Genomic DNA, 26365 nt, shown 5'->3' with positions numbered 1-26365 from the left:
TGCAACATTGAAAGCATTATTAAATAAATATGCATTGTTGTCATTAGACTACATACGGAAGAGTTTCATTTATTTGCTGAAGGTGAATGTAATTATAACTGCAAATATTTATAGAGGACCAGAGACTGTAATAATTGAACTCAATAGATGACTAACTTTCTTAAACACAGGCACAGAAAGAGGAAGAAGGAACAAATTTACCGTTATTCACCCCAGCTTATGTATTTGGGGCGAGGCTTTAGGCTCTATATAAAAGCCTGTCCTCTCACAGGAACCCAGCACATTGTCAGTCTCTGAATTGCGCAGGTAACAATATCTATGTAAATATATTTATAAAAATGTATAAGATAATTAGGTCACATAATATAATATTCACAAAATATGTCTGTTAATGTCTTATGTTTGTAAATTTAATGTTTACATCTTAATTCTAATTACATGTGAGCTGTTAACATTAATTATGTCATTTTTTATTTTATTCTGTGTACTAACACATGTCTTACAATCATATCAATAATTTGAAATAATTTCATACCTCTACAGGTATTTCAGTTTATATTTTTATATATATATTTTATAACAAACTTAAGATTTTTTTTTAATCATACATGTTTACATTTTAAATGCAGATATGAGGCTGAAATCATTCCTCTTTGTACTGGGTGTTTGCCTGCTGTTCAGTGAGTCCACTACTTTGGGTAAGAAGCAGGCAGTTTTATGTTCAAACCTGAAATCATATGTTGAGTTCTGGCTCAGTAGTAACTTTGGCTTAACTGTATATCTGTCTTCAGAGGAGAGACTTGGCAATTCTTTCCTACTCAAAACTGTTGAGAAGGCAAAGAAGCTGGTGGATGAAGCCTACAAGTATTCTCGTGAAGTGTGAGTCCTGCCTCATCCTCAGACTCAAATATGTGAACAATCCAAAAACTACAAACTGATTCTGGAATTGATTTTGAATGCTTTATATCACAGTCAGTGAGCACATGGTCATACAAGTTTCTGTTCTATATAAGTGCCTCAGATTTATTTGGAGTTTACTGTACATGAAACAGCAGAGCTTTAGTTTAGGAAAGCAGGAATTGTGATTCATTCTTGTTTCATAAACAGGAGTCTGCAAAGAGTAAGAAGGGAAGACATCAGGCCTTCCGATGTCCTGCGTCTTATGAAGCAACCATCTCGAGAAGCTCGAAATGCTGTGCGAGCTGCAGACACCATGGAGATCGCTTTAATCCTGATTCAAGAGAAAGCCCATCGAATCCACAAGAGGTCCATAAATGCTACAGGTCGGAGAGAACCAAAGATTTAAAAACCTTTTAATTTTAGCTAAACTTAGCACTCCTGTGTTTTGTTTGATGGTTTGATCAAATTCCATGTATCTTCACATTACTTGCATACTTCATTGAATTTAATTGATTGGTATTTATTTTGGGTGATCAATTTATCTGGTACAATATAATTAATATATCTTGTACATTGACATACCCCACAAAAAGGTTTCTTCTGGTGTTAGGAAAATGAACACACTTATATTTGAAAGAGCTTCACTATTATTTCAGTTAAGTGCACCTTCATTCATTCTTTTCTCAAGAAACCAGCCTGGATTCTCAGACTTTCAACAATTTTAGACCAATTTCAAAATCACAGCTGAAAATGACTATTCGTCAAATTGCAGGCTTTGCAGGACAATAGTATGTTAGAAATATAGATATTTTTTAGCCCAGTTGCTGTTTTCTCTACAAAGAAATTAAGAAAGGTTCTCTATAAAGAACTTGAGATTTATTACAAAAAATTAGATATGCCTGTGCTTTCCAGAATACAAAAAGAATTAATTATGTATTTGTTGAATTTGCCTGGATTATTGCAACTCGTTATGCATGTGCTTATGTCAAAAATCGCTCCTCCAGGTAGTTCAACAGGTGGTGGCCCATCTTTTAACAATGACAATAAAGTGAAGTGATTGTCACCTGTGATACACAGCAGCACAGCACACTGTGCATACAGTGAAATTTGTCCTCTGCATTTAACCCATCACCCTGAGTGAGCAGTGGGCAGCCATGAGAGGCGTGTGGGGACGGTGCTTTGCTCAGTGGCACCTTGGCGGATCGGGATTCGAACCAGCAACCTTCTGATTATGGGGCCACTTCCTTAACCACTAGGCCACCTCTGCCCCACCCCGTAGTGGTCCAGTGCTGGCCTGTAATGACCTTCACTGGCTCCCCGTCAAATTATCATGCTTTACATTGTGTCTGCACTAACAATCAGCAACTCCTCACCATGTAAAGCATAATAAGTTAACAGTTTTAAATAAGTCAGGTTGAGGTGAAAAGGTGACTGTGCTTTTGTTGCATGTCCCCAGAGACACTGGAATAATCTGCGGTTCTTTTTTTTTTAAGTGACTGAATTTTTGCATTTAGTCAGTGTTGACTAATATGGCGTTTATTTAATAATCATTAAGAAGGTATATTGTTTATTTATATATTTGTAGTAGTAATAGTTGTTGTAGTAGTAGTAGAAAAGTAGTATAAAAATTCTTAATTTCATCTCAAATCAAGTTGCAGATCAGTGGCAGCTTGTTTCCTAACCCTCTCCAATTTGCTTTTTGTCCATCAGACCTGCTGAATCCAGACCAACGACGGCTTATTGTAGAGATGACTGGTTGTGCTGTCCGCACCCAGCAACCTTCTTGTAGGACCACTCCCTTTGTTGATAGATATCGCACATACAGCAGTGTCTGTAACAACCGGTGAGGATCAAACCCACCACTTCAGGCTGCTGTTCTTGCTCTTGGTTCTCATATTTTCTCACAGATGCAATCACACATCTTAAAGAGGCTGACTAATAAGTTAAGACATCCAATGTGTGGCTGTGACGTACTCATGGGTTTATTCTTCATTTCCAGGAGAAACCCACGGCTTGGAGCCTCCAACACACCTTTCACCCGCTGGCTTGCTGCAGAATATGAAGATGGCATATCCCAGCCAAAAGGGTGGAATCGCACAAGGCTCTACAATAACGCATTGCTTCCTCTGGTATGAGTACAGTCATGACAAGAGGACATTGCTGAACAATCAAGAATACATTTCCTATGTTTTCTCTGCTATTTGCCCATAGGTGAGAGAAGTTTCCAACAGTATCATTAAGACGACCGACAACAGCATTCAGAATGATCAGGAATATTCTTACCTGGTGACACTATTTGGGCAGTGGAATGATCACGACCTGTCCTTCACCCCACATTCGCCCAGTATTCGCTCCTTCAGCAACGGAATTGACTGTGACACCAGCTGTCAACAGTCTGACCCATGCTTCCCTATACGGGTTGGTGACCACCATACATTTCCATGCAGTGTACTATTCAGTATTGTCTCTCCCAATATCAGTCACACTACTCAGATCACTGATGCCACTGATGCTGAAATCAAGGTTTGATGCTCCTAATGAAGTCAAAGTGTCTTTTCATGACATTTCTGTCTCCTCCAGATTCCCAATGGAGACCCACGTATTCCTAGTAACACATGCATGCCACTTTTCCGATCAGCTCCCACTTGTGGCTCAGGCAACTCGGCCTACATGTTTGGTGATCGTCCCAATGCCCGTGAGCAGATCAACACCCTGACTGCATTTCTGGATGTGGGACAGGTTTATGGTTCTGAGGATGGACAAGCACGAGATTTGCGGGACCTAACCAATGATGGAGGCCTGTTACTTGTCAACGATCGTTTCATCGACCCTTCAGGTGGACGTGCACTCCTTCCCTTTTCCAGTCTATCAAGCAACATGTGTGCAACACACCAGGCTATCACCAACTCCAGTGGACAGGATGTTCCATGTTTTATAGCAGGTGGGATTATTTATGCAATTTTTTATTAACATCTACGCATTTTAGGATTTATGAGTATTGTTTATCACTGGTGGATCAATTAAAATGATGTCTTCAAGTCAAGTCAAGTCAAGTCAGCTTTATTGTCAATTCTGCCACATGTACAGGACATGCAGAGAATTGAAATTACGTTACTCTCTGACCCATACAAGTAACATTAAATACAAAAACAGTAACAGTAACATTGAATACAAAGTATAAATACAATTAAAAAAAAAACACAATATACAATTTTAAAAACACCATATACAAATAAGGGCACATGGTGGAGAGTGCAAAACCTACACCAGGTGTGAAGACATCCTGTAAATGCGGTTTGAACATCTGTTAGCTTTATAAAACGGATAAACCGATTAACTGGTTGCCATCGTATGATTCAAGGCATGAGGTGCTTTTGGTGCTGCTGAGACTGTGTGCACTGAAATGTGTTCTGTGTAGGGGATAGCCGCGTGGTTGAGAATATTGCCTTGACGTCTCTGCACACGCTCTTCTTGAGGGAACATAACAGACTTGCTAGGGCGCTACGTCAACTCAATCCCACTTGGAGTAGTGAGACCCTTTACCAAGAGGCACGCAAAATTATGGGTGGTTACCATCAGGTAAGATCTCTACAAATTTTGTCTGTTGTTATTAAAACTGTCAGTTGTCAGTTTTATTAAAACTGTTCCTGCCATCATTGATGTGCCTTTCAGCTGATGGAAACGCATCTATATAGCAAATACATCAGCATCTGTATATCCGTATTAACTTTTACACCCTGTTCCTTTTAAGGTAATTGTTTTCCGTGATTATTTAACTCACATTGTGGGTCCAGATGCTATACAGAGGTATCTGGGAAGGTACCCAGGCTATAATGAAAACGTGGACCCAAGCATCTCCAACGTCTTTGCCACAGCTGCCTACCGCTTTGCACACAACACCCTCCAGCCGCTTGTCTTCCGTCTGGATGAGAACTATCAGGAACACCCACAGTTTCCCAGTGTGCCTCTCTTCAAGACATTTTTTGCCCCATGGAGGGTGGTTTTTGAAGGTTTTTATTCGTTTTTTCTTACATATCAAGCATAAATTAGAATTCCATTGCAAAGATCCAAAATATAATTAGATTAGTTGGATTAAACACCTAGAAAACAAAATGATCTAACAGACTACATGGGCCAACCTAGAGTAACTGTTCCTTATCTCACAGGAGGCATAGACCCTCTGATTCGGGGTCTTGTGGGTCGTCCAGCCAAGCTAAATACCCAGGACCATATGATGGTGGATGCTGTGCGTGACAGGCTATTCCAATTCACCAGCAAACTGGCACTTGACCTTGCTTCCCTCAATATGCAGCGGGGGCGAGACCATGCCCTACCTGGTACTGTATCACAACTTTTTAAACCATCACGGCACCCATTACAGAGAGTTACCATTCTAACAGACCTTTCTGTAGAATTAACTTTAACTTGAACCAACAGCACTCATTTACAGTTTCACAATAGTAAGTGTTCCATTAAGTGTGGCCAGTTTGAGGGGTTCAGAAGGGTTCTGGTTTCATATGCCCAATGAAACAGATTTGCATGGCTTAGAGATAAAGATCATAGTCAGAAAATGTTTGGAAAGATTTATGTCCCCAAGCTAACTACAAGTTTGAATTGAACTGGAAATTGTGGAATACTTCAAATGCATGTCCTTTAAACTAATAAGAGGAAACATATTTGCATTGAGAGGAAAGGAATAAAACAAAACCACAACAGAGGGTGTCTGGATACCGTACAATGGGAATCAGTAGAAGTTTCTTTGTAATGTGTAATCCTACCGTAATTGTAATTGATCTAAAATGTTTTTTCAGGGTACAATGCATGGCGTCGTTATTGTAACCTGTCCACCCCTCAGAATGAGGTGGAACTGGGGCGCGTGTTAAACAACACCAGCCTGGCTCGTGAGCTGCTGAGATTCTATAGGACTCCAGACAACATTGACGTGTGGCTGGGGGGCGTGTCCGAGCCTTTTGTCCCAGGAGGACGTGTGGGACCCCTCTTTGCTTGCCTCATTTCCTTGCAGTTCCAGAGGATTCGTCAAGGAGACCGGTGTGTGTTTCTGTGTGTGATGTGCAAGAACTTCTATTTATGAAACAACAGTATTCCAGTGTTACACATTTTCTACTTCTACATAAGGTTACTTATGCAATTATGTTAGTCCGCACAGGACAGTGTGTAGAAGTTTTGTATGTGACTTTGTGTGTAGTCAGTTTCATTTGATGTGTCTGTGTTCAAATTCACTGTCCTGCTCTGCGTCCCCAGGCTATGGTGGGAAAACGATGGTGTATTCACTGTACGTCAGAGGGCAGCCTTGAGAGATACGTCTCTGGCCCGCATTATCTGTGACAACACTGGCATTAGGGATGTGCCCCTCAACCCATTCATCTACAGGCCGCGTGGCTCAGGCTACACCAGGTGTGAAGACATCCCTGTTTTTGACCTGCGCCCCTGGCTGGAAACAGGTCAGTGATCACTAAAGAGGTTGTATGAATCCACAGAAAACACATGTTACACAATATAACATGTGACTGGATTAGCTGATGTTCTTGGGTTTCTGCTGATAATGGAACAAAAATATTACGGTGGTTAAGTTTATGTAGTTCCAAGACCATTAAGACAATGACCATGCTTACATGTGCATACTGCAGTTTGATGTTTCTAAAGATCAAACATTGCATGAAAATTAAATAGTAATTATTAATAATCAGTAGGATTAGGAAATCTCATTTCAAGCTTCAAGCTTTTTTTAATCATGGCAGATCAGCCTCGTGGACCACAAGGACCCCCTGGACCCAAAGGACATCAAGGTAATGCAGGAGTGATTTCATGCTCTATAAAACTGTAAAATATTTGAAAATATTTGATTAATATAAGGCCTTATTTGAGTGTGTCATTGAATAAACATTGAATAATGAATTCCCTATTTATTAATGACCCATTCATTCTCGAAGTGTAGGCCCTGCAGGACCCCCAGGAATAGCAGGCCCCCCTGGACCTCCAGGCAACAGCACCCTTCAGGCTCGGTCAGCATTCTCTGTCCAGAGTCCATTAAACTCCTCAGACAATGTGATCCGCTTTAGTCAGATTGTCTACAACCTCCAAAACCACTACAGCATCAGCACAGGGCAGTTCACCTGCCAGGTGCCTGGGGTGTATACCTTCCAATTCTCCTGCACTTCCACCCGCAACTTGGGCAGTGTGGAGTTGAGAAGGAATGGAACCACCATGGCCAATGCGGTATCTAGCCAAATAGGCCTGCAGTTCACCTACGGCATAGAATCTCTGTTGGAGCTTCGCCGTGGAGACAGCGTTTTCCCATGGTCTACTCAGTCTGCACAGGGACTCACTCAACAGGGCTTCTTCTCTGGCCACATTGTCTTCGGCACCTGAACACACAGTGTCTCAGATGTTATTTGTCTCATGTTCATGGTTTTGGGTCTTTCACTGTAACCTGCATCTATGTATATTTACTTAATTTCTATTTTTCCCCAGATGCACACTGAATGCATAATTGATCTATAACCATTAATCAGTTAGTCTATAAACTTTAAGTTATTTGATTTTAATTGCTGGGTGGAAGGAATTATTAGGGGGTTTACTTGAGCTGCTGCATTTTTCCCTATATATTTATGGATACTATGTTAATAAAAGCCGTACAGCAATTCAAAGAAATAGTGTGGTTTCAATCATCAGCAATGTATGATTGTTCATAGGCTGTGCAGTATTAATGTTATGCGATATTAATTTGGCCATAGGAAGAGATTTTGATTATAGCGACCTACTGCAGAAATTCTCCTCAGAAATGACAAAGTCCCATCACCTGCACGAAAGCACACCCAACTTGCTAGGGATGTGCAATACCACTGATTTCCTTTACGATCCAATACCAAGTAAAATTCAATACTTTTTTATACTTTATGCAAAAACTAAATGTGATTGAAAATCCATACAGAGCATAAAATCCTAAAATCTTAAATTTGAATTTCCCAAAAACTAAAAACTAGTAATGATTTTGCATAGTGTTAATTAGATATTTTCTGACAATATTTTAATGTAAACTCTGTAGCTGAATACAGAAAATCCTTAAAATGTATAGTCACCCACACCATACAAATTGGTATTTCACTGACCTTATGGGTGTGACAGAAAGTCCACTTTTAGTAGAATTGCCCAGATATTATTTTATCTGGTATATTTTTATGCTATATGTTGATGTATCTGTAAACCTTTATCATACAACTTCCTTCTGAAGGTGACTTTGCTATGAACACATTACCCATTCAAAAACATGTCCATTCAAGTTTTACTTATCAATATAATCACAATATATACAGTCTACTATTTATGGTTCAGTTTATATCGCAATATGAATTTTATGCCATATGGCACAGCCCTAATTGTTCCCCTTCCTTTGAAGCATCTAGCTGAAACAATGGTCTGTTCTTCATTCACAAAACATTACAGGTGAACTAAAGAACTGCTCAATCAGTGATCTAAGGTCTGTAATGTGCATTCATGGCCAAAAGTTGCTGCTTGTCAGGTTTTGTCAGATCTTTTTGTTTCTGTGGTGTACTGAAGTATAATTACAAGCATTTTCAACAACTTTTATTGACAATTACATCAAGTTTTTGCAAAGAGTCACAATTTGCAGTGTTGACCCTTTATATTCAAGACCCTGGAATGCTGTCAATCAACTTCTGGGCCAAATCCTGACTGATAGCAACCCATTACTTCATAATCAGTGCTTGGAGTTTGTCAGAATTTGTCACTTAGTCACTACTTTGGCCTTATGGCACGGTGCTCCATCATGCTGGAAAATGCATTGTTCTTCGCCAAACTGTTCTCGAATGGTTGGGAGAAGTTGCTGTCGGAGGATGTTTTGGTACCATTCTTTATTCGTGGCTGTGTTCTTAGGCAAAATTGTGAGTGAGCCTGGTCCCTTGGATGAGAAGCAGCCCCACACATGAATGGTCTCAGGATGCTTTACTGTACTGAGACAGGACTGATGGAAGCTGAAACAATGGGAAAGGGGCTTCATCAGAGAAAATGACTTTACCCCAGTCCTCAGCAGTCCAATCCCTGTAGTTTTGTACAGAATATCAGTCTGTCCTTGGAGAGGCTTTTTTGCTGCCCTTCTTGACACCAGGCCATCCTCCAAAAGTCTTCGCCTCACTGTGGGTGCAGATGCACTCACACCTGCCTGCTGCCATTTCTGAGCAAGCTCTGCACTGGTGGCACCCTGATCCCGCAGCTTGCTGGACTTTCTTGGGAACCCTGAAGCCTTCTTGACAACATTTGAACTTCTCTCCATGATGTTTTCTCCTTGATGCAATCATAGTAACAAGCAACCCCCCCCCCCCTCGAAAGAAAAGTGTTTTAATGTGAAAGTTAAATGTTTCTCATCCAGAGCCATGGAAAACAGATCCGTAATTCTTTGTGTATGGCAGTCTTATCTCTGAAGGAATGTGTGAGATCGTGTTCTGAGCTGGTACCACGGATAAACATCAGTGCTTCGCTGACTATATATCCACGTCACTGTGTTCAGACCTTTGGAGATTCTGATAGCGAGTCTTCCCATGCATGCATGTAAATAAAGCCTCACTAAATTCATTTAAATGTTTCTCATTGTGATTCCTCAGACACTCGGTGATGGAAATAACTTCCACGACAGCCTTGTGCTCGTCAACCATGTGCTCGTATTTTTGTGACAGGGCTGAAATGGAGTGGAAATGTGTTTTGGAGATTCATGGCAAAGATGGACTTTGCAGTTCATCTGATCACTCTTCATAACATTCTGGAGTATATGCAAATTGTCATAACAGATGCAGCAAGCTGTGAAAAACAGTATTTGTGTCATTCTCAAATCTTTTGGCCATGACTGTACAGCAAAGTCAGGCTTTTGGCATGATAAAAAGAAAAAAAAGGATCCTCAGATGGTAAACATAATAAAATGATCAATCCAAAACCAGATATAAGATAATGAATAATTATCACACCATCAGTCAAATGGGTGCATTAGAAATCTCTGAACACAAGATGCAAATGTCTTATTTAATTAAACTTACTTATAGAAAATGGCATAAGGCAAGACTGGATAATGAAGAATTACAATGTTGCATGGATTATGTGCCTGGTTGCAATTAAATTTATTTAACAATGTTGTTATCATGTCTCCACACATAATTTTAACATAATACAGCCAGATGGCAAAAGACATTCAAATACTTAATATTTATTTTATATAATTTATCTCCTTTAGGAATGGTAATCACAGTGCTTTTCTTACCATGAAGCTTTGACAGAAGTGTTCACAGACACAAATTATTATAGTGATCTACTAGATTAATTACAACAGATAAATGAACAACTGAGCCCATATATGATATGCCCATATTTCCTTATATCACATATGATATGCTGGTCCTCACATCTGGACAATAATCGCTGGTCTCATAGAAAGACATCATGTAGCAGGTGGTCTCCAGCACTCTAACTTCCTCTTAATTTGTACATGTTCTGATAAAAAATGTAGTAATGATAGGCTAGTAATCATTATTTCATGCAGTGTTTTGTTCCTCTCTATGCATCTCACACATCTGCAAACACATACACACACAATTCCTGAAAAATAGGACACAGCAGTTCATTGTACCAGTCTCTTTTGAAGTCCTTTCTTGGGAAGTGGTAGGTTAGTGCCTGATTATGTTCACTCTCTCTTTCTCTCTCTCTCTCACACACACACACACACACACACACACACACACACACACACACAAATGTTAAACACTGCAACAAACATACTTGTCTTCTGTGATGATGTAATAACCAGATTTTACAGTGCACTTGTCTGGTTCATAACCTTCACATTTTTTAAAAGGTCACATACCTATTACACCCTTTAATTTAATTTTAAGCAGCAAATAAAAGCAGAATCTGAAGTGTCCCGTGATGATGTGTTTGCTTTGGGAAGATGATATTTAAAAAATCCTGGGACACTGACTCCAGTCCTGGCTCTCTTTGCATTCCCAGTAGCCCCCTCTGTAGACATAGCTGCTTTCGCCACTCTCTGGGTCGGACCGCTTCTCAAACCACAGTGGCAGGCAGCTCTCGTCCTCCCTACCTGAGAACAAAACAAAAAATTCCAAACTCCATCTAATACACATTGTCAATAGGCATAAAGTAGCGCCACATTTACTCTGGGACATGGTGTTAGCAGCAGGATAGGTGAAGTCAGCAAATGGCGAGGTTGGCCTCAGTTATATTTCTGTCTACCTGGGACTGTGCATCGCTCACAGCAGGATTGCACCTTAACACCAATCCTGTTAACCCCATTTTACCTTCCCCCAGGGCCAGGGCTGCCTGTGCCTCCCTCCTTCTTCTGTCATGTCTCTGCCGCTCCTCCAGTCTCTGCTTCTGGGTGTTGGCCTCATCCCACAGACCCGCTTCCATCAGCCGCTGGTCTGGACGCAGCCTACTGTCTGTTGGAGCCACGCCCTCCTCTGATTCATTCAGAGTAAGTGCCAGGGAAGAGAAATAATGCATGTTCTCAGCATTTTCCCTGCAAGAGTGATAAAAGAGGGGAAACAATAAAAGCAGAAGCAGATTGGAAGCATGGAAGAGCAAATAACATGGAAAAAGGGAGGTTAATAACTGAAAGAGAATTGGTAGTCCTACACTCTTTGTGTAAGTGATGCATGGCAGTATTGGCAATATTTGATGGTTCACAGTGAGGTACTGGTTTCTGTATAGCTTTTTGTGTGGATCATTTTTGCACCCATATCCTGCAATGGATAGATGAATGGCTAGAACGTAGGCCTGTGGATTGGTGTATATTATATTAATCAGATGATTATAGATAAATAATTTAATTAAAATAATATTTAAAAATAAATGTAAATACAATTAAAGAGGTGTAAATAATTAGAGAAACCAGAATTAGAAGTTTTATCAGTGGTGTATAAGGAAACACCACCAGAGGAAGATGTCTGGTTGTCAGTTGAGCAAGGTAAGTGTTAATTTAGCACATTTATTTAAAATGATGGTTCATTTTAATACATCTCATAACTACTCATATCACTGCAGTATATACTGACAAAATATAAATATATTGATAATTTATGACATCTACGTTAAGTGAAAGCTAAGTGAAAGTGATTGTCATTGTGATACACTGCAACACACTGCTTTTAACCCATCCCCCTTGGTGAGCAGTGGGAGGTCATGACAGGGAGCAGTATGTGGGGACGGTGCTTTGCTCAGTGGCACCTCAGTTGAGGTCTTGGCGGATCCGTATGTTACAGTGAATATAATCAGGCATAAATAACTTAAGGCTGAATGGCATTAATTGTTTAAATTTCAGCTAAGGTTTCTGGTAATAGGTGGTGAAAATGAGTTTGAATGATACTCTCAGCAGTTTCCTTACGGCAGTGGGTATTTCTTCCAGAGAAGCTTGGGAGGGAGGGTCTGATAGACAGTCTTCTGCTTGGTGTCTGTTCCCCCACAGCCACGGTTGCTCTCCACAATCTTGGCATATTCCATCTTGTCATCCCAAGTGCCAGATAAGATGTAGTGGGCTTTATCCTCAATATCCATCACTACCCCAGTTACCTACAGAAAAAGAGCAACAGAGCACTAATTACTTATTTATTTAAAATTCAAATTTTATTTGTCACATACATAGTCATACACGGTATGATATGCAGTGAAATGCTTTTAGACATACATACATACATACATAGACATTCATTTATACATACACACACACACACACACACACACACACATATATATATATATATATATATATATATATATATATATATTTTTTTTTTTTTTGTGCAAAGAGTCAAAAGAGCAGAGATTTTGTGTAAAGTGATTTTGTCCAGAGTGAATGAAAGTGAAAGTGCTGGAGTGTATTAGAGTTCTGTCCTATGTAGTGTTGATGTTGAGAGCTCGGATAGCCTGCGGGAAGAAGCTCCTCCTCATTCTCTCTGTGTTAGACTTCAGGGAGCGGAAGTGCTTCCCTGGTGTAACATTCGTGCCACCTCTGCCACGCCCCCAGCGGTCCACCTCTCCCATGTATTAGTGTGTGTTCTTCTGGGGCTCACTAGCACCCTGATTATTCCCACCTGTTCTTCATCACAGGTAAGTGGTGGGAATCACGGGTGCTTAGCGGGGTAATGACTTCTGATCGGTGATTGGTTAGTTTAGCGGTAATGGGTCTGTCCACTCCTCTTTATAACCAGCCGGTCCCTTTAGTCCTGCGTTTGGTCTCCCTCACACAACCAGAGTTCGTCGCTGCACTGCATGCTGTCCTTAACGGCAATTGACAGTGAACCCCACAGAAGGACTGGAACTCAACTCTCCCCTCTAGACTCACTACAGCTCAGCCACGCCAGTTCGAAGAGAGGCGTGGCACTTCACGCAAGGACAGTTCAAATAAAATACACATTGTTATTTCTTCAACCTGCGTCCTCCATTTTTCACCTGAGCTAGAGGGGAACGTGACACCTGGTCACAGCAGAGAGAACAGTCCATTGTTGGGGTGGCTGAGGTCCTTCATTATCTTCCTGGCCCTGGTACAGCACCGTTTGCTGTAGATAGACTGAAGATCAGGGAGCTTGGTACGGATGATGCGTTTGGCTAATCGAACCACCCTCTGTAGGGCTCGCCTGTCCTGCATGGTGCTGTTCAGGTTGTGATGTTTCCTGTCAGGATGTTCTCTATGGTGCAGGAGTAGAAGTTCCTGAGCACCTTGGAGGGCAGTCTAAAGTCTCTCAGGTGTCTAAGGCGGTAGAGACGCTGCCGGGCCTTTTTCACCATGGTGTTGATGTGACAGGACCATTACAGGTCCTGCGTGATGTTAACACCGAGGTAACGGAAGCTGTCCACTCTCTCCACTGGGCTCCTGTTGATAACAGGGGTCTGGTAGTTCCTCTCCTGCCTGGTACTGAAGTCCACTATTAACTCCTTTGTCTTGTCATAGGCAGTATAGGCAGTATATTGAAAGTAAAGTGATTGTCATTGTGAAACACTGCAGCACAGCACACAGTGCACACAATATAACAAATGTGTGCAGCCTTCACAGGCACCCGGGGAGCAGTGTGTGGGGACGGTGCTTTGCTCAGTGGCACCTCAGTGAATCAGGATTCGGTAACCTTCTGATCTAATATCTAAAGTGAAGTGAAGTGGACTTCAGTGAAGTGATTGTCACATGTGATACACAGCAGCACAACACACAGTGCACATAGTGAAATTTGTCCTCTGCTTTTAACCCATCACCCTGAGTGAGCAGTGGGCAGCCATGACAGGCGCCCAGGGAGCAGTGTGTGCTTTTGCTCAGTGGCACCTTGGCGGATCGGGATTCGAACCGGCAACCTTCTGATTACGGGGCCGCTTCCTTAACCACTAGGCCACCACGGCCCTGATTATGGGGCCGCTTCCTTAACCGCCAGGCTACCACAGCCACAATATTCTGTTATTGATTGATATTCTGATTTCTGCCTTTACTGACCTTGCGTGGCACATCACGGGAAAAATAGCTGTAGGGTGAAAATTTCAGGTGACACGTGTCCTTCGTCCTGCGATTGAAAATTTTTATATCTCCTGACTGCAAAGAGAAGCAAACAGAAATTAATGAGCAGGAATGAACAAAAATTAATTTCTTGAATTAATACTATTGCATTTCTAAAGTTTGTTAGCTGACATGATTGAAGTTATTTGTTCTAGACTTAATAGAGTAAAGCTATTGTTCTGCTTTAGTTCTGCTTATTCTAATTAGTGTTAATTTCATGCCAACATTTCAACATAGTTAACAGTTCACAAAAGTAATCAAAAAGTAATCAAATGTAATTAGTTACATTAAGTAAAAGTAAAGTGAAGTGATTGTCACATGTGATACACAGCAGCACAGCACACGGTGCTGTGGGCAGCCATGACCAGCGCCCGGGGAGCAGTGTGTGAGGACGGTGCTTTTGCTCAGTGGCACCTCAGTGGCACCTTGGCGGCTCGGGATTCGAACCGGCAACCTTCTGATTACGGGGTCGCTTCCTTAACCGCTAGGCCACCACTGCCCCTAAAAGTGATTGTCACATGTGATACACAGCAGCACAGCGCACGGTGCACACAGTGAAATTTGTCCTCTGCATTTAACCCATCACCCTGAGTGAGCAGTGGGCAGCCATGACCAGCGCCCGGGGAGCAGTGTGTGGGGACGGTGCTTTTGCTCAGTGGCACCTCAGTGGCACCTTGGCGGCTCGAGATTCGAACCGGCAACCTTCTGATTACGGGGTCGCTTCCTTAACCGCTAGGCCACCACTGCCCCTAAAAGTGATTGTCACATGTGATACACAGCAGCACAGCGCACGGTGCACACAGTGAAATTTGTCCTCTGCATTTAACCCATCACCCTTGGTGAGCAGTGGGCAGCCATGACAGGCGCCCGGGGAGCAGTGTGTGGGGACGGTGCTTTGCTCAGTGGCACCTCAGTGGCACCTTGGCAGATCGGGATTCGAACCGGCAACCTTCTGATTATGGGGCCGCTTCCTTAACCGCTAGGCCACCACTGCCCTTAAAGTTACTCCAAATGAAGGCACCGCTGGGATTCGAACCCAGGATCTCCTGTTAACTAGACAGGCACTTTAACCAACTAAGCCACGGCGCCAAAGACCCACGGCGCCAAAGACATTACATTCATATAGTAGTTACACTACTCTTACATTTTAAATCAGGTAACTTGTCATTGTCAAACTACTCTTCCCAACACTGAGACTGACATACACAGTACACTCACACACGTAGGTAGACAAATGCCCATTGTATATATAATAATGTCCAAATACAGCATACAAAAAAATATGACACACACAAAAAGAAAAACCCTACTTGGTCGATCCAGAGTTTGCCCACAATGATGTTGTGCACTGTAGAGGTCACTTTGCTCCAAACATAATGGTTCCCACTGGAATGGAACTGTAGATGGATAGACCCTGTAGAGGAAGAGGGAGAATCACTTACAGAAGCATATATAAATATTTTAGAATGATTCGACAAAATCAGCTGTTCCTCAGTGGAGAAATTAAACACACCCAATGGCATGATAGAGAGGTATTTTCCACGGAATTTGCTGTCAATGGTGATGTCCTGCCACAAAGACCACCCTCTCTGTGATGTCACATAATGGGCAGCAGCTGGGGGGTGGTGGCTAACCTGTGAAAGTGCCCAAATAAACTCAATGTTGCCATCTTCAGAACCCATACTGGCATACGTACAATTAATTAAAAAGGTAAAAAAAAAAGATCATTTATTCTAATGTATGTTCATTTTTATACATTCAATGCTATACATTTATACATGTTACTGCATTATGTTTATTACTGTTCACAGACCTGTTCACAGACTGAGCGGTAGCCATATTCCTCTAGCCTGTCAAGCTCATATGTCTCCCCCAGAAGAGGATTGAAGGGTTTGGCGGTTCGGTGGACGGTGGTGGAGTAGGAGGACACAGAGAATGCCGCCACCAGACATAGCTGCTCCTGAGAGGAGGTGCACTGTGCCGCCCGGTCCAGTAGCTCGGAGTATTCTAGGTCTTCTGTCAATCGCTGCAGCATTGACAGCGGCTCATTGAAGTTTACCTCGAAAACATGGTGAACAAAATGTTGGAGAATGTGCCACTCTGTCCCACTCTGCTAACACCACTCTCCCAGTGGTGAAGATACATCCCACAACCTTCCCTGGTTACCAGCTGTAGTCCTTGACCTGTCTGGACTATAATTTACTGTAATTTTATTTGTCTATTAAACATGTTAAATGTTCATAGCGTCTCCCTCTTCTCATTGTTTAAGTTCCTGACCCTAGACCAGGATATAATAGTTGACCACAGTTAACTGAAAAGGCAGTTTTTAGGTTCAGCCCTCTCCTATTCCATGCAGATCATAACCATCGAAAAGTCTCATGAATCCAGTTTTGTGCATCAAAAGAAATCACAGAGTAGAAAGTGTTGAATTGGGGAACTCTGTGAAATGTTGCACTGCAGGCCTTGATCTGTTTAAATATTTCATTAATAAAGAATATTAACTGAATAATGTAAATAATTACTGAATTTCAAATAAAGTGAAATGACAAATATATGAAGGGGGAAAACAGGATCCATTTTGTCTTACAGGCATAGGGATCTTGGACAGCTCTTTGCCAATGCAGTTCTTCATGATGCTCCACAGGTTGAGGGAGTAGTTGGGCTTGTCTGGTATGCGGTTTCTATGGCCTTTAGGCATCTGCACATGGTTCGAATCAGAGTTCTACGGTTAGACACATACATAATTTTGTCACATCGATTATTTGCATTGTTTGTACAGTGCTATATAGTATCACACATCACACAATTTGTCATTATGCAAAAGTTACTGTTCCTCAGGGAGACACTCACATTCTCCCCCTGGTTCCAGGCACTCACTAAACCTCCACTCATGTTCTGGTTACAACCTGAGGGTCTAAAATTGAAAAAAAAAAATGCACATACAAACGTATTAATTCTGTTCTTCCAACTAAATAAAACTATGGTATTATTCCAGTAAACCAGACATACTCTAATGACTTCAATGGACCTTTCCTGCTTTAACAGTAGTAAATGCTAGAAACATGGCCCATCAGTATGGATTTAATGTAGATCAAAACAAAAACCCACTTGCCTTTGTAACATGTGACTGTATCTCTGACTCACCTGCGATGGTTATGATCTGCAGCAGTTACTGTAATAAAGGCAGGGGAGTCCTCCATTGCATCAAAGAACTCCGTGTCCTCGTCCTCATCACTAGCATCCACTTCTTCTGATTGTTTAACCCCCCCTATGGGAAACCAAAAAAATCCAACCTCATATGAATGTCTGAAAGAAAATCACATTGAGGCCAAGGGAACATTCAAGCCATAAGCAGTGAAACCTCAGGTTCCTCTCTAGTCATGGTACCACAGCCATGCTTCTATGCTGCAATTAGGGGATGGATAAGTGTTCTAAGTCATGAGTGAACATTAATTATCTGCCTCCATCACCCGTGTGTGTGTTGGGTGATTCTCTCCAGGCTCTCTCTAAGCTATTATGCTGCTTGGCAAGTTGTTCAATGGTCTCTTCCAGGTGATGGCGCTGTTCTCTCTCATACTGTAAAGCTCGCTGCCACCGCCGGCTCTGAAGCTCCGCTAGCTCCAGGAAGTCCCGGCAGGCCTGAAACCAGGACAGGCAGAGGACAGGGACAATGGTTAGTGCGCCAGATTTCATCTTTAAATACATCTCTTCACTAAAAGTATAAGTGTGCTGATTTTCAGTAATTAATTAACTGCAGACCTGTGAATAAGAACACACTTTAAAATAGATCACTTTAAAATAAGATCATATGGTCAACATAAGATTTTAATAATTGAGCATCAGCAAGACCTTACCAATATAATACTGAATATGCAATGATCTTAATAGTCAAACATTATGACTCTGCATCTTAATCTAGACCAACAGATAGTAATTATCTTGTATGCAGTATCTGGTATCTGGTATGCAGACATGGGTGGTAGTAGCCTAGTGGGTAACACACTCGCCTGTGAACCAGAAGACCCAGGTTCAAATCCCACTTACATTTACGGCAATTTATCAGACGCCCTTAACCAAAGCGACTTACAATCAGTAGTTACAGGGACAGTCCCCTCCTGGAGCAACTTAGGGTTAAGTGTCTTGCTCAGGGACACAATGGTAGCAAGTGGGATTTGAACCTGGGTCTTCTGGTTCATAGGCGAGTGTGTTACGCACTAGGCTACTACCACCACTTACTACCATTGTGTTCCTTAGCAAGACAGGGGGACTGTCCCTGTAACTACTGATTGTAATTTGCTCCGATAAATGCTTTAAATGTAAATTCACAGATAGACATGCAGTTGGTCAAACTTCATAGATAAAGCAGTCATCAACAGCAGTTTTAAGACTTGTGCAGTTCTTCCTATCACAAATTTGCAGCACAGTCTACTGTTGTCCTTGCCAGAGGTACTGTCGGCCTTGTTTTTTTTTTTTTATCATAATGGCCTCAAGTCAATATAATAGATGTAGTGAATATAAGCTCTGAATGCATTTGATGATCATCCTGGCAGATCCTCAGTATAACATTTACAACATTTATCAAACGCCCTTATCCAGAGTGACTTACAATCAGTAGTGACTGAAAACAGCATGACCACTTTTGAGATCCATCTTAAATAATTCCATGCATTCTTTTTATGTCTGCAGCTTATTTAAACAATTTAAACTTATTTTAACTAAACTAGCTTATTCAAACTAAACTGCACGTTCAGGAGAACTCACATTGACCATAGCATTGCAGGTGATGCGAAAGAGGGTGGCACGTTCGTTGACTGCTTTGACCTTGTCACCGCTGTCGTTGGGTGCCTGCAACTCCTCGAGCTCACTGAGGGAGCGCTGGAGCGCCACGCCGTGTTTCCCAATCAGCTCGTTACAGGTGCCCAGGTCATCAAGCTTACTGGCTAGTGTCTTCAGTGCACCCTGAGCCAACGTACGATCTGTCTGTGAGACAGGACCCTCGTCACCAGAGTCGTCTGAAGAATAAAAGGGTGAAAGAAAATAAAGCTTTTAACAGTCAAATACTAACTGAAATCAATGTCCACATTAAACAAACACACTGGCTTCCAGTCTTGCTGGTTTCTTTTTTATATGTTCCCACAGCACCTGGATGCCCTGAAAAATGCTGCTAGAATTCTTAATTACCTCTCTATTTTTATTCTATTTTATTACTGTTCAAGATTTTATATTTGTTTGATATTCTTAAAATGTTATTATTGCTTATTGCTTTATTTTATTATTTTATGTCTTTTATTCATTGTCTGCGCGTCGTCATGTTTTATGTCTGCTTGTATTTTTCAGCACTTTGGTCAGCCTCATTGTTGTTTTAAAAGTGGTATGGCATGGTAAAGGATCAGACTTTCATAAAATGGCAGCAATCATTTCAGTAAAAATGACTTCCAAGGTCCTTTCACAGTTATCCTGCCACAACCCCCACCGGTCCAACATTCTGTTGCCCATCCATAGTTGGAAGATAGACAGCATTGTAATGTAATCATCCTCAGACTGGGCTAAATCAAGCCATGTGGTGTATTTATAGAATGAACAATGCACACTTCCCTTGCCTTATTAATAACATTAAAGAAAATTACTATTAATTTTTTTTTTATTACTTCATACCATTCCGTCTAGAGCTTTGTCTCATTCCATCTCTGGTTTTGTTTGAAACATAACTATACATCAAGAGGGACAAAGGAATGAAAGGAAACATGGGATGAAGTAAATGACCTACATGTCTAGCATGTATAGTATACGGGACACTGTTGACGTGTTTTGTTGTGTTAAATGACGATAATATAAGTCAAGCTCCACAAGCCGCTGACGCTACACTGCCCTTACTACATTCCACACCTCCCTCTCAGGCAAAAAAGACTGTGAATGAAACATGGTTGCCGTGGAAACGCTAGCCCACTCATCAGAAAGCTGGGATATTTTCTCAATCAGGAGGAAGGGCTATTTTTAGCCACCGTGGGACGGTGGGGGCCGATGACGCATTGAGCCCTTTCCCCCATTCCACAGCTAAAAATCGGTTGGCGTAAAAACACAACGGGCATGGCTGCAACCTTGGAGGAAACTAAGCGGAAATCAAGCACTGATGAAAAAGAGAGCGAGCTTGGGGGATTGTGCAGGCATATTATGGGATATACTCACCATGTGGAGCACCAATCTGTCCTCGTAGACTCACAGACCACCTGACACATCACTGCACCTTAATGCCAAAGAACTGCAGGCGTTTTCCAGGTAATATTGTCACCACTTTGCCTTAGTACACCACAGCAATGCCATAAATCACCCCCATCAAAATCTGCCACAGATTATTCAACAAAGAAACTCCAACATGTTCAAGTATTCTTGAAAGAAATTAAATATGACTAGTAATAAGGTGCAGTATATAGGGCTTGCACCCAAAGCAGACCCTGCAGATTCATTTTACATTTGCTTAAAATATACACACCACACACAACTTAAAGCAATTTAGGACATTACAATGCCAGTGACAACAGCTAGACGCTGATTACAGACATAAATTCATTAATAACTATTAAGAAATGTTCAGATACCAATGCTTCTATTTCTGCATATTATAATTTGAAATCTTAAATTCTAAGAAATGCATTACATGTATTATTACACAGATCGTAGAACTGTCTGCAGAGTGTACAAACTGCACATTTAGCAAAAGGTAGACAACACTGTAAACTAGCAGTGACTGTATTACTGCTGTAGTCTGAAAGGATGGCCAAATCAAGGGTAAAGTTTGAGTTGCAGCACTGTACAGACCATGGTGAACAATTGTGCAAACTGGATTAGTGAAGACTCAGGGGGAAGGATTACCATTAAAGAGAGAGGGAGGGACAGAAGGCAGAATCTTGTGACATATGACAGATATTTATTTACAGTCTGCCATTGGTCTTCCTTTCTGTCTCTCTCATCCATTCACTAAATACAAGATTGAAAGACTCCAAGCCGAGGCCATGTATGATCAAGGGAGGCACATGTAAAAAATCGATTGACATCTTATAGTTCCGTCAGCGTCAAGAGAGGGAGAAAAAGTTCAGTGAGAGCGAGCGCGTGTCTCACCCAGGCTGAGACGGGTGTATGACTCATCTGGGACTAAACCGCGCCTTCATATGAAAACAGAGGCAGAGGGGAGAGCAGATGATGCCAGAACGCGGTGGCTCCTCAATCCACTCAAGACATAATCTCAACACCACGAAACCATATGGTCTGTGATGCTGATGGGCGCGGCTATTCTGACATTCGGATACCCAACATATTCAGGTTTCTGTTAACAAAAGTCACCATACAAGTATGAAGAAATAACACTTGACTGTCATGGGGAATTGAATTTAAATAATAAGGTAAATTATCTGAATATTTATCCATAAACCCAGCTACTGTGGATGTAGATGACTGTATTTCTTGGTACCGATCCCAACCCCAAGAGGGTTGCGCCAGGAAGGGCATCCAGAGTGAAACATTTGCCAAATCAGTTGTGCGGACAACCAGACAACAGGAGCAGCCAAAAGAAGAAGAAGAAGAAGATCACTGAATATTTATCAACCTCCTGGGACAATGTGACTTCACTCATTGCACTGCCCTGAGAAGTTAAGCCTTCACTAAACCCACATTGCTGGTCACAGATCCCTCCCAGTGTGTTGCCCAATCCCACACAACACCTGCTGTGTGGAATTTGGTCGAGGCTTTGGGTCTGAAAAGTGCTAATGACATAACCCTACATTTTAATGACATCCAAGTCCAGAGTCGAAAAACTGCCTTCTCCAGGAAACATTGCTCTACACTTCCCACTTCTACACTTCCCACTTAGCTGTAATCACCTAATGTGTTTGGCCAGGGGAGATGTAGACAAGTGCTGCTCTGTGGAAAAGACCAATGAAGCACAGCTCTGGTAGTAAACAAAGTCAAAGTCCCAATGTAATAGTTATAACACTGCAAAAAGGACCAATCAAGTAAATAAAGTCAATATACACAAACTCACATTAGTCGGCTACAAAATCTGAATATTAATTAATAATACAGCCTTTAGAGGAAAGTGGCAAAATTCAATTCAAAGAAACTGCATGTATTTCCGATACATACAATTTTATTTACTGTGTTATACCATCTTATTCTCTTAAAAAGGAAAAAACACACAAGCAAACTATGCACTGATCGGAACTGATCGGAAATCCTTTAATACTTACAAAGGAGGCTCCTGTCAGCTTGCTGTGTGCCCACAAGGACCTCTGCAGAGGAATTATTTCTCTCAAGCCCCCCTTCCCTCTCCTTTCCGGCCCAGTCCAGTCACCGTCATGCGCTCCCTTCTGTCTTTGCCATTCTGTCTGAATCTCATTCACAAGCTCAGTCGGTTCACCCAGTAGCTGCCTGTCTCTCCGCCCTCCAACGTTCTCCCTCCCTCAGTGGGAGGAGCTACATGCAGGAGGGGAAATGTGCTGCACGTCGCCACATCAGAGGGAAGAAGAGTGCAGCAGATGCTGAGTGTTTGGAGCAAGTGTGTGTGGGTGTTATCAGTGTATATTTTCACTTTGGAGCCAAGAGTCACCAAAGAGCTGAATATTGTGGGAAAGAAATGAGATATGAAACAAAGCAGCAACGTATGTGTTTAGTGAATCAGAGAGGTCAAGGGCCACTTCAGATCATTTTAGAATCAGAATATTGACAAAGCCATTCTACAGCATCTCTGGGTGGCAATGATTGTAATGACTGGTAAGATTACAGGAATTAGGGGGTTGACTGTTTGGTAAGCAGTGTCATATTATTCATGGCTGATGAAAGTCAAATAAACTGTTATATGATCAGGGTGACTGATCAGTGGTTTTAGCTACTTGTTTCTGATTCTTTTGTTGTCACGGTTGTCCCCTCTAAAATCCTCTGACGTTTCAGTGACAGTGACCAAGATCACCAGCAGTGCCAACTCGCATCTAACTGGAATCTTCTGATGAAAATTAAACATGAATCATAGCAAAAGACAGCAAGAAAAGAAGTGATGTCATTCATTTCAGGAAGTAAATACACAACAAAAGCGCCCTCATGTGGCAGTACAATGAAGAAACATTCCTCTGGGATAAAACTGCATTCTCGTCCCATATCTAAAAATAGGAGGCATGTCCTGATCAACGCTAAAGATCAGATTTTGCTGGAAGCGTCATTACTAAGGTCTGCACATTTCCGTTCTTACAGGAGAGTGGACGTCTCATGAACCTTTACAACACAATATTATTCTGGAACAGGGAAAAGTGTTTTGTTTTTTAAAGCCTATTAAATCATACCAGCATTCACAGGGAGTGTTGTGAGTTTGAATTGGACAGGTAAAACAGATTACATTACAGATTTATTTATGTATATATTTACCCATTTTAATTAATTATCATTGCAAAATTAATCTATGGAATTGTCCATTTAATGTGATGATAAAGGTTATTTTAATAACTTAATGGATGAATAAAAATAATGTTTTATGTATAATGATAAATTAGGCAAAGACCTTTCAATGTGTATGAAAATGTGTATATATTAATCCATGCCACAAAAAATCATGATATTAAGTTCGATATATGGCACAATGTATGTTAATAGCATGATATTGTTTTACTATTAAGATTTAGAAAATATTATAGTAATTACTCCAAACATCCAAGATGAACAAGGATTTATTTGCAATAACCTGCTACCTTCACAATCATGTTCATAAACCACTGGTTCTTTCTAAATTACTCTGCTGAAAATGAATGTTAGCAAATCATTTGTTACAGTTACTCCCAGTATACCACTTTTGACCCATTTGACTTACCTGATTGGTGCAACATATGAATGGCATTGGCCTTGGCCAACTGAAGGGCAGCGATCCAGCGCTGACACTCCCCTTCTGAACTGGCCTTGAGGTAGTAGCTCCTCCCGCCACTGTTCAGGACCAGATGGCATGGATCCCCCACCTCGATGAGCGCGGTGGCAAGCTGAATGGTGCCACGACAGGTATGTGCCATCTCAGCCTGCGTCCTACAGGACCCACACAGAGCGTGTAGAAAAGCCAGCTAACTAATGCTACTTCTACACAGAACTAAAAGCATGCATCAGTACAATGTCATAAAGAGACATAGTCCTGACTCGTACCAGTACTGGCTTGAAAAAAACCTGATTGTCCTTAGGCCACCAACAATACAAATCCTAACAATATGTTCCTTAACACCCAGAGAATTTGTGAACATCCAAGCATTGTTTGTACATTTACAGCATTTAGGGTGGTAGTAGCCTAGTGGGTAAAACACTCGCCTATGAACCAGAAGACCCAGGTTCAAATCCCACTTACTACCATTGCGTCCCTGAGCAAGGCACTTAACCCTAAGTTGCTCCAGGGGGGGACTGTCCCTGTAACTACTGATTGTAAGTCGCTCTGGATAAGGGTGTCTGATAAATTTACATTTACAGCATTTATTAGACGCCATTATCCGGAGTGACTTACAATCAGTAGTTACAGGGACAGTCTCCCTGGAGCAATTTAGGATTAAGTGTCTTGCTCAGGGACACAATGGTAGTAAGTGGGATTTGAACCTGGGTCTTCTGGTTCATAGGCGAGTGTGTTACCAACTAGGGTACTAACATGTCATTTGTACCAATGAGATCTCACAATTAAAAGGGGACAATGTGCTGCTGGTCTTCTTCACCCCAGGTTACAGCCAAATGCGCTGGGTAGATGAAAAGAACACTTGCATATTAAAACTCACAACTAAAGACAAGATGATGAGGCCACACAAGCCCACCTCACCGTCACCGTCTACCGCTCCACGTTTTCCTGGTTCAAACAGAGACACATGGGCTCCCCGTGTTAGACAGGATGTTTCGTGGCCTCTTTAGTCACAGCTGTAAAGCTGTTTTGCTGTGATGTCATTGGAATAGGATAGACTATGTCTTCACTTATCACTTTGTAGTGTTGCGGGATGGAAGGAGCTGATTACTGCGTCATTTGTTGTTTGATCAGTTAGAGGTGAAGGGAGTCTGATGTAGCCATAACCCATCCATTTCAGTCCAGCACTGCCAAGCCAACGGCTTTCCAAAACCAACATGTCTGTGTGTGTCTTCTCTCTCTCTCATTCTCACACACACACACACACACACACACACACACACACACACTCGGTGCCACAGCACTTTGAATATTGGCAATGGCCGGCTACGCATTTATTATAATGAGTGCAGGGGTTACACTAGATGCGTGAAATCGGCAATGGTGACACACAGGAATACACCCTTATATCCTCTTTTTTTCCAGACGAAAGGCTTCGTGACAATAGCTGGTTTCAATTAAAGCTGCACTGGAGAGCCGCGAAACAGCAGCACGCATTTTGGATTTTTAAATATTCCAGCCGGCACGGGGCTGCAGTGAAGCGGCGTGTACCTGTAGTAGGACAGCAGGCCATTACTCAGCACGAACCAGCGGCGCTGGTAGCCCTTCAGGTAGTTGGTCCATTTGAAGAGCCAGCCTCTGTACGCGTCCGACCTTGGAGAGTTTGGCGACGACAGGGTCTTCGCGGGGTCGCACATCTTCAGCCGGCGCCGGCGACGCCCGCACCGGCCACCGGCCACCGAGGAGCAGCGCGGGCTTCTCCCGTCCGGACGAGCCGAGGCACCGGAGACTCAGCGCCGCGCTGGCCGCGTCCCCTCCCGTCCCATCCCGCGGCGTGGACGTCGGCGGAATGACGCGGAAACGCGGCGCGTCCCCGCGCTGTCTCACTCTGGGAAGCGACCAATGGAGACGTCGGCTATACTGCCACGACATAATCACGAACATGAATGAATCCCACGTCCATTCTAACCACGGGGGGGAAATATTATATGTGC

General features: G+C 42.1%; 2 protein-coding genes across 4 annotated transcripts; one reads left to right on the top strand and one right to left on the bottom strand.

The window, feature by feature from the left end:
- Positions 1 to 269: 269 nt before the first annotated feature.
- On the top strand, positions 270 to 8017 carry mpx (myeloid-specific peroxidase). 2 transcript variants are annotated; one of them, XM_028974744.1, is made up of 15 exons: positions 270 to 306; positions 630 to 698; positions 792 to 879; positions 1108 to 1283; positions 2611 to 2743; positions 2900 to 3029; positions 3112 to 3318; positions 3481 to 3841; positions 4319 to 4479; positions 4652 to 4910; positions 5067 to 5237; positions 5712 to 5949; positions 6163 to 6362; positions 6660 to 6707; positions 6857 to 8017. In XM_028974744.1, the coding sequence occupies exons 2-15, from the start codon at positions 632 to 634 to the stop codon at positions 7288 to 7290; spliced, it is 2673 nt and encodes an 890-aa protein (XP_028830577.1). In that variant the 5' UTR covers positions 270 to 306; positions 630 to 631; the 3' UTR covers positions 7291 to 8017. The 2 variants fall into 2 exon arrangements, with proteins under 2 accessions (XP_028830577.1, XP_028830586.1); XM_028974753.1 differs by having other exon boundaries at positions 6852 to 6955.
- A 2095-nt stretch (positions 8018 to 10112) lies between these two features.
- Positions 10113 to 26239, bottom strand: osbp2a (oxysterol binding protein 2a). Of its 2 annotated transcripts, none has more exons than XM_028999052.1 (14): positions 25923 to 26239; positions 24321 to 24526; positions 19235 to 19485; positions 17944 to 18112; positions 17618 to 17741; positions 17324 to 17387; positions 17061 to 17195; positions 16287 to 16532; positions 15987 to 16107; positions 15784 to 15887; positions 14414 to 14509; positions 12323 to 12507; positions 11238 to 11458; positions 10113 to 11020 (listed from the first exon to the last, which is right to left on the bottom strand). In XM_028999052.1, the coding sequence occupies exons 1-14, from the start codon at positions 26066 to 26068 to the stop codon at positions 10878 to 10880; spliced, it is 2211 nt and encodes a 736-aa protein (XP_028854885.1). In that variant the 5' UTR covers positions 26069 to 26239; the 3' UTR covers positions 10113 to 10877. The 2 variants fall into 2 exon arrangements, with proteins under 2 accessions (XP_028854885.1, XP_028854894.1); XM_028999061.1 differs by having other exon boundaries at positions 17061 to 17171; positions 25923 to 26238.
- Between the last annotated feature and the right edge of the window lie 126 nt (positions 26240 to 26365).

The sequence above is a fragment of the Denticeps clupeoides genome, chromosome 1 (genome assembly GCF_900700375.1).
Source record: "Denticeps clupeoides chromosome 1, fDenClu1.1, whole genome shotgun sequence".
Taxonomy (NCBI): domain Eukaryota; kingdom Metazoa; phylum Chordata; class Actinopteri; order Clupeiformes; family Denticipitidae; genus Denticeps; species Denticeps clupeoides.
The sequence above is the reverse complement of the archived record's forward strand: the minus strand, read 5'-3'. Positions and strand labels throughout refer to the sequence as shown.